This window comes from Lolium rigidum, chromosome 6 (assembly GCF_022539505.1).
Source record: "Lolium rigidum isolate FL_2022 chromosome 6, APGP_CSIRO_Lrig_0.1, whole genome shotgun sequence".
Lineage (NCBI taxonomy): Eukaryota > Viridiplantae > Streptophyta > Magnoliopsida > Poales > Poaceae > Lolium > Lolium rigidum.
Window position 1 is genome coordinate 270,203,189 of NC_061513.1, and position 8,766 is coordinate 270,211,954.

Genomic DNA, 8,766 nt, shown 5'->3' on the forward strand with positions numbered 1-8,766 from the left:
GGCATGTTTGTGGGGGGGGGGGGGGGGAGGGGCAATCACACCCCTACATTTCGTCTTTCGCTTTATACTTCAATTATGTTCCTATATTTTTCAGTTCTATAGCAACTTCAGAGTTTACATCCTGTGTTATAAAGCTTTGGGCCAAGGTTTCAAAAAATTAACCATTGTCAAATGCTAGTGATACCAGGACCATAATGTTGTGATGTCAAACTCATACTATCTACATGTTTTCAAAAATTTCACATATATTTCTAGGGATTTTTGTTACAAAGGATTTGTCACATTCCCGTGTGTAGTCAACTCTCAACAGTTGCCTACCCAGAAATCCCCTGGTTACACAGGCCGGAAATGATTTTTGCCGATCATCTTTTATTGAATTCTGGCGGATCATTTTTATTGAATTTCGGGCGGATCATTTAATATGTTGACCGTATTTGTGTATGGCTTTAAAAAAATACTCAGATGTTCGTTTCGGTACGAGATTTGTGTATGCCCTGAAAAAAGAATCTGGTCACCGACCGTGAGGTAGTATAGTAGTATACATTAGAATCAACAGAGCTCAGACGTACTTGGAGATGCTAAACACAAACACAGACACATATACTTTGCGCCGCCGTACTTGCTTTTGGCGACAATTTTCCCTTTTTAACGACAAAACATGATACATGTTGTAACACGTACGTACACGCACCACACCACACCACACCACACCACGAATAATAGTCTCACGATGTAATCAATCGATGATACACACATGCACGATGAAGCACGTAGTTGTTGGTACACACACTTACGTAGTTTACTTAACACGGAATGAATCACATGGTCGGGTAGGCGGTGTCGAGGGCGATGCCGCAGAGCCCCGAGCCCCCGACATCACGCTTCATACGGATGAAGCCGTTCTCGCCCCACGCCGGGCCCCACGAGTTCTTGACGATCCAGTACTTGGTCCCCGCGGCGTCGGCGCCGTAGCCGACGGCGGTGATGGCGTGCTCGAGCCGCGTGCCGCAGGTGCCGGAGTAGACGCCGCTCTTGTAGAACATCATGCCGCTGCCGATCTCGATGGCGACGCCGATGGGCTGCCTGGCGACGGCGCTCTGCAGGGCCGCCTCGTTGGGCGGGACGGCCAGGTGGCCCTTGATGTTGACGGCGGGCTTGGCGCGCCTGCATGCGCCTCTGGCGGCCTTGTAGGGGTACTCGGCGGCCGTGGTGAGGCCGCCGTTCTCCATGATCCACTTCATGGCCCTGTGGTAGTAGCCGCGGTTGCAGCCGCCGTCGTACTGGTCGCAGTCCACCAGCTGCTGCTCCGACAGCGGCACCAGCTTCCCCGTCTTGATCCAGTTCAGGCTCTCGATCGTCGCCACCGTCGCGAACGCCCAGCAGCTGGCTGCACGCACGCAAAATCAAAGTTGTAGCAAATTAGGGAACTGAGAGGCGTGCAGTAGTTAAAATGGATGATGCCATCTTAATTAATCCCGAATTTGTTTACGTACCACATCCTGAGCCTTGGGTCCTAGCCGGCGTCACGGCGCCTTTGGCCCTCCAGTCCACGCTGGGCGGAGGCGGAGCCTCCAAGGAGTTGTCGCCACCGCCAGACGACCACAGGCTGCCAGCGTCGCCGCCAGCGGCGGTCATGGTGATGTCCCAGCCAGTGCGACCGCTGGCGTCGTAAGAAGACCCGTACCTTGCCAGGAACTCCGCCTCGGTGAGGTCGGCGAACTGGTTCTCGCCGAGCTCGTAGGTGAGATCGCCGCGCCTGTTGGTCGCCTCGATGTACTCCACGTTGCTGCGGTACACCTCGAAGCGCCGCAGCCTCTCCTCCGCGCTCAGGTACGAGCGGTTGTGCGTCGCCTGCCACCGGTGGAACCTGTCCATCATCAGCAGGTCACCGGCGTCGACGGACGCCGCAGCTGGGAAGGCGGCGAACATGCCACGCATGAGCAGGACCGTGGCGATCACCGGCCATGTGCCAGGGGAGGAAGCCATGTCGATCGATCTACACTAGCTTCTGCTTGAACATGCAAGTGTAGACGCGTTTATATAGTGCTCGATCGCCCAAGTGCGAGAGTCACTCTTGGAGCGCCGGAACATGCCTTTAGGCATTGTCGGAATGGCTGCCGGGGCGATCGGCCGGCGACGAGTGCATGAATGCTGGCGACGCACCTGGTTGAGGAATGCTAACGATCTGCATTTTCTCTTGGTGCCTTGTTGCAGGCGTGCCGAAAGAGTTGGTTAGGTCGCGTTGCCGTGCACACTAACTTTACTCACGGCGACTGCCATGTACAGGGCCGGACACCGGTTTGTATACTAACTGATGCACCCTGTCGCCTTCCCACTTCTCCAACATATTTCTGTCTTCTAGCACAGTGCACACATACTCCCTCGGTCTACATCTAGATTTTGACAAATCTCGGACGACTTTTATAGAATGGAGGGAGTAACATAATATCATCTTATAGCCATGTTTGCATACAAAGTTTAAGGGCAATGCATTTTAGCTGCGACTATATCTAGGCTCTAACAAAGGCCAGCAGTTAAGAAAGCTATAGGGAAGCTGAACTATTTAGCTTATTCTACAACACAAGAAAACTGCTAGCAAAATTAAACATCAAATATTCATGTCATCAATAGATATGACAAGAAATTCAATGATACAAACTTTCACTGAATACTCCCTCCGTCCCGGTTCACAGGGCTCACTTTGAGAAAACATTTGTCCCACATTAGTATCACTTCTAAGGCCTGCCTGCAATTAATTAGGTACAGTAACCCCCTCTAATTAAGGAGTAGAAATAATTTGGTTCATGCGGTTGAGGTGGGAATCGAGACAAGTTTGCATGCGGGGTTGGCTGCATGTGGATGGAAAACACCACTGGCCTATGCATGCATCTCTAATAGCTCGGGAGTGGCAGCTAATTGAGGAGTAATTAGAGGGGGTTACTTCTCCTAATTAAATGCATGCAGTGCTTGAGAGAGTTTTTAGCTTCCAATCAAAAAACACCTTGGTTCTGATGCAAAACGATTTGAGCCCTATGAACCGAGACGGAGGGAGTAATAATGATGATTGTAGTAATAAAAGTATCGCATAAATGCATATTACATACCCATATTCAACTTTTAAATCTAAATATGGAAATGTTTGGGCTTAGCCGGAGAAATAGCGCTATTTTAAGAGTGTTGTTTTGGCACATGGGAGCATATGACCCCTTTATTCTTAAAAGCCTGTTACACATATTTTGAAATTTCAAAAAACTTGAAACAAAAAATTATTACGAACATCTTCATGTGCTAAAGTGCTGACAAAGTTGTTTCATGAAAAATCTACTTGTCGTGTGGCGTGTGTTAAAAATACAAAATTCAATGCTAAAAATAAGTCTTTTCAGAAGATAAATTTCTCTTTTTTACTTAGACCACAAAAAATATTGGTTCCTCGTGAAACATGACAAATGCACATATATTATGGAGATGTACATGTAGATTTTTTTGTCAAAATATTTCGATATTTAGAAATATAATTTTTTGGTAGAGGGAGCATATCCACCTAGGAGCCGAATTGAATTTCCGTATTTTTATCCCTATTTAGCATTTTAGTGCGATTTCGTGAGCTATTAGCAGAAGATTCTATTTAACGCTAAAAAAACATATCTTTAACGAGAGTATTGTGAATCCATTATAGTGATGTTATAGAAAAGACGTAGCGCGCTATTTAAAACTTTGGTTCGAGGCTTTCAGCTAGTGTTAATAAGCTCAAATTAATCGAACTCTTGGCGGAAGCTGACAGCAGAATTTACCAACCCAAAAGCTTACAACTTTGATAGAAACTTGGAATGGTGGCGTGTGTTTCATTTACCCTCCATTCACCACCGGAAAAAAAATTTATGCTACGAAAGTGTTTTTAGTTTGGAACTCGGCAAATAAGCTATTTTTCTAAGCAAAATAATTTTAGGTACACAACATGTAGTTTTGTGGAAGGTACAATGTCGTCGGGTGTGCCCGAAGCTTCCGTTCTGGCGAACCTCCTTTCAAGGGATACCAAATATAAGCACAAATGATTGAAAAAAAAGAATCACAAAATGGAAAACCCCGGCACATTATCATTTTGTGTGACCTAGTTACAGTGAAAATAAAAACTTAAAATACAAGAGTTATTTTTGAAAAATCCTTCATGGTACTGAGCTACCATGTACTAAAGCACATGGCTTTCGTGGCAAATGAACCAGATCCTGACCTTAACAATGACATAGTGTGTCAAGATCAAGCTTATATTATGCACACGCGTGTATCTTGGAATGGTGAAAAGTTTTATTTCTTTGCACGAAAAATCTATCTTTCATTTTCGAAGTGCCAAACCCGAATTTTTCTGTGATGCAGCAACAAGAAACACCATCTTAACTTGTGCAAACCGTATCTACAAAAATATTATACACAATTTATATGAAACTAGTGGTTGGGGCGTCCCTTGGGGCGCCTCCTCACTGTACAGTGGCCGCCCAATCTATTTTTTTTGTTTATCTACGCTTTAGCTGATTCTTTACCTCTCCCTCTCCAAACCGATTAGTTTTGCTGAGCATCACCTTCGACCACAACACACGGATGTTTGAGAGCAAGCAAGTGAGACATGATGTGACATATAATCCAATCAAGAACATGACTTATATGTGCTAGGATTGCAATTCCACATACATAATACTAACAGAAATAGCATGAAGTCAAGGCCATATCAATGAAAGCAGGGAAATACAAAGTTTATCACGGTTTCAGAAATTTCAGCCAATGTGGATAAGAGAAATACAGCAAGTTCACCCGCAGCAATTCCTTCATTTCTCATATCCATAGAGCACCGGAATTAATCTTTGATGTGAGCAAATAATCAAAGGAAAATCCTACATAAAAGTTCACATGTTAAAACTCAGTTAGCAAGCAGAAATAAGATTTATTATGCATGGGACTATAAACCCAAAAAGCCCCCTTGTTGCCTGTAGCTAAGCATTATTCTAACCTATCCAGGACCGAGATAATGAAAAAAAAACGTGAACATAAGACAATTTTTCAAAGGAAAGACAAATACACATGAACATAAGATGTGGTTTGAAGGTATACTTGTTATTTCTAGGTATAAGATGTGGGCACTTTCTGCTCATGAACATAACAAATCATTCCAGAATGTTTACCATTGTTCCGGATGAAAGATGACTCTCACCCCATCCAACCGTTCCTTAGTTGCTAAACTGACAAGCCTTCCAAATGTAGGTGATATTATTGTAACGCAGTCCAACTGCTGACATGCCCTCGGTAGCAAACAATGTGCCATATGTGAAGCAATACCCCATGATTCAAACTTGTAAAAGATACTCTCACCGTCAGCAAAAGAGTTTCTTTAGGAAGATTTTCAAGCATGAGAAAACATTGACAAGCAACTTTTGTAATAGAATTTACCTGTAGCTTGGTACTTCTAGCTGTGTAATACCATATCCAATCAGAACTGTTGTTGGACTTGCAAAGGGTGAGGAAGCTTAAACAAGAAAGGCATTTTAACAATTAATTATAACCTAGTCTTATCATAAGAAGAAAGACCAGGTGAAAAATCTAAAAACATCATGTAACTATGACTGTACACCCACAATCTATCTGAACATCAAGTGAGATCGAAGCTTGAACAACAACCAAATCAATGGCCAACAGTATAAAATTCAGTGCATCGGACATAACGAGCATGGAAACCAAAACAACATCAGGTCAATAACCAACAGTATAAATTTACGGTAAAAGAAAAAACATAAAATTAATTAGTAGTACCAGATGAGCAGTCCAGAGTTCACAATTCAGTTGACTAAACCACACAGATTTTGCAGAGTAAGCAATCAAACGATTTCATATCAAAACAAGCTTTGTATGCAGTTCTGTAGCGATTTTCCCATATATACCCTAGTGGTAGCAAGTACTCCTCAGCAGTTAATTCGCATTAGCATATTTCTCCATACTCACTTACTCAGCAGGTGATTCAAAATGACTGTTAACATTTGCACCAAAAAAAAATAAGCATTTTCATTCAAACGAGCATTACATGGACACTTTTGTTTGGGTTGCAACAGATGTTTGTTTGTTGCGATGAATTATGGGAGCTTCAATCTCTCATAAGTTGTATATAATATCCTTTAATGATCAATACTTTCACCCGCAAACATATTTGTGAGAGACCTACAGATATATAGAAGACATTTCTTAATGGTTGGTAAACTTCAGGTCACCTGCAAAAGAACAAGAGGTTATATATTTTACCAGTACACAAGTTTCAGCGTTGTAGGTTCAGCCAAAAGATGCATAAATTTACTTTACTGTAGGAAGCAAATAAATCAAGTTGTCTACTATTTGACCAAATTATTATGAACATAACACAAGAATATTTTATGGCTTAATTACATTTCCAAGTCGTGGGAATCAAGCTTTGGATCAAAGCAGTTCACTCAAAACACCAGAGAGAAAAAGGAGTCGTCAAAATAGAAATGAGATCCACTGATTCAGTTGAGGTTAAGGACCCATGCAACAAATAGTTTCTGAATCAAGTCGGTACTATAAATCGGTTAGGGTTAGATGTTGGGCCTGATGGGCTAACGTGGTACAAGGTTTGGTGTTTTAGTACATGTGCAATAAGATATTGCAAATTGTCTTTTTTAATGCCAAAAAAATTGTTTGAAAATTTTAAAAAAATCATCCTAAAACTCAAAAATAGGCTTCATTTGTGAAGCAAGTACCAAGTAGACTATTCCTAAAATTGGTAGCACGTGTTGGTGTGATTGTGCATCAACACATTATGACAGAACAGCTAGATTTTAAAAAAGTTTGACAAGCTCTCTGTAGACTCTGCTCAACCTAGGTTTGACCAAATACTCTAAATTTGATAAAAAAAATGCTTAAAATCATTTCAAACTTTCACTTTTGATCAATGTGTGGCTAATACTTTGCATGAAAAATAACAAACATGAATAAAATGTTTCCCTACCAAACCACTCCTAAAAGTGACATGGCTAGTTCAACGATCATGCCCATTTACCCAAGCAGGCACTTGTGGACCATTTTTTAATCTAGCTATCTTCAAATAAACTGAAATTTGGCACAAGGGTGCATCACTATATGGACAATGATGCTAGCATGCTACGTAAACCAGTTTGATTTGAAAATTTCAAAAAAATCATCCTTAAACTCAAAAATAGGCTTCATTTGTGAACCAAGTACTAAATAGACTATTGACAAAATTGGGAGCACGTGCTGGTTTGATTTGGAATCACCACATTACCATAGAACATCTCGAATTTAAAGAAAGCTTGACAAGCTCTTTGTACAGTCTGGTCAACCTAGGTTTGACCAAACACTCTAAATTTTATAAAAAAATAAAAAAACTTGAAATCTTTTCAAACCTCCACTTTCGATCAATGTGTGGCTAATACTTCGTATCAAAAAACATGAAAAAAATATTTCCCTACCAAACCACTCCCAAACGTGAGGTGCATGGTTCAATGATCATGTCCGTCTACCCCAAATAGGCACTTGTGGACCAGTTTTGATTTAGCTATTTTCAATGGAATAAAATTTGACACAAGGGTGCATCACCAGATGGGTAATGATACTAACATGCTATGTAGCCAATTTGGTTTGAACATTTCAAAAAAATCATCCTCAAACTAAAAAAATTAGCTTCATTTGTGAAGCAAGTACCAAATAGACTATTCACATTGGGAGCACGTGTTGGTGTGATTTTGCATCACCACATTACCATAGAACAGCAGGTGGAATTTAAAGAAAGTTTGACAAGCTCTTTATAGACTCTGGTCAACCTAGGTTTGACCAAACACTCTAAATTTTATAAAAAAAAAAATGTTTGAAATCTTTTAAAACCTTCACTTCTGGTCAATGTGTGGCTAATACTTTGCATCAAAAATAACAAACATGAAAAAAAATGTTTCCCTGCCAAACCACTCCCAAAAGTGAGGTGTCTGGTTCAAGGATCATGCCCGTCTACCTAGGCACTTGTGGACCATTTTTTGATCTAGCTATCTATAAATGGACTAAAATTTGGCACAAGGGTGCATCACCAGATTGGTAATGATGCTAACATGTTATGTAGCCAGTTTGGTTTGAAAATTTCGAAAAAAGCCATCCTTAAACTCAAAAATTGGCTTCATTTGTGAAGAAAGTACCAAATATACTATTCACAAAATTGGGAGCATCTGTTGGTGTGATTTTGCATCATCACATTACTAGCGGCTGGAATTTTAATAAAATTTAACAAGCTCTTTGTAGACTCTAGTCAACCTAGGTTTAAGCAACCACTCTAAATTTCATAAAAAAAATGCTCGACATCTTTTGAGCCCTTCACTTTTGATCAATGTGTGGCTAATACTTTGCATCAAAAATAACAAACATGAAAAAAATTCCCTACCAAACCACTTCCAAAAGTGAGGTGGCTAGTTCAACGATCATGCTCGAGTACCCAAATAGGCACTAGCTTGTAGACCATTTTTGATCTCGCTATCTTCAAATGGACTGAAATTTGGCACAAGGGTGCATCAGCAGATAGGTAATGATGCTAACATGCTATGTAGCCAGTTTCGTTTGAAAATTTCAAAAAGATCATCCTTAAACTAAAAAATTGGCTTCATTTATGAAACAAGTACCAAATTGGCTATTCACAAAATTGGGAGCACCTGCTGGTGTGATTTTGCATCAGCACATTACCATAGAACATCAGGTGGAATTTAAAGAAAGTTT

The 8,766-nt window shown here is 41.1% G+C and overlaps 1 protein-coding gene across 1 annotated transcript; it reads right to left on the minus strand.

Annotated features, from left to right (window-relative positions):
* Positions 1-818: 818 nt before the first annotated feature.
* Positions 819-1,986, minus strand: LOC124659254 (ervatamin-C-like). The gene is made up of 2 exons (XM_047197177.1): positions 1,494-1,986; positions 819-1,387 (listed from the first exon to the last, which is right to left on the minus strand). Exons 1-2 carry the CDS (start codon positions 1,984-1,986, stop codon positions 819-821), a joined length of 1,062 nt encoding a protein of 353 aa, XP_047053133.1.
* Positions 1,987-8,766: the final 6,780 nt, after the last annotated feature.

Excerpts from the sequence above, each read along its gene's own strand:
- LOC124659254 (XM_047197177.1), bottom strand. The coding sequence starts at position 1,986 with ATGGCTTCCTCCCCTGGCACATGGCCGGTGATCGCCACGGTCCTGCTC. Across the intron at positions 1,388-1,493 it reads GACCCAAGGCTCAGGATGTG|CCAGCTGCTGGGCGTTCGCG; the intron begins GTACGTAAACAA and ends GCGTGCGTGCAG.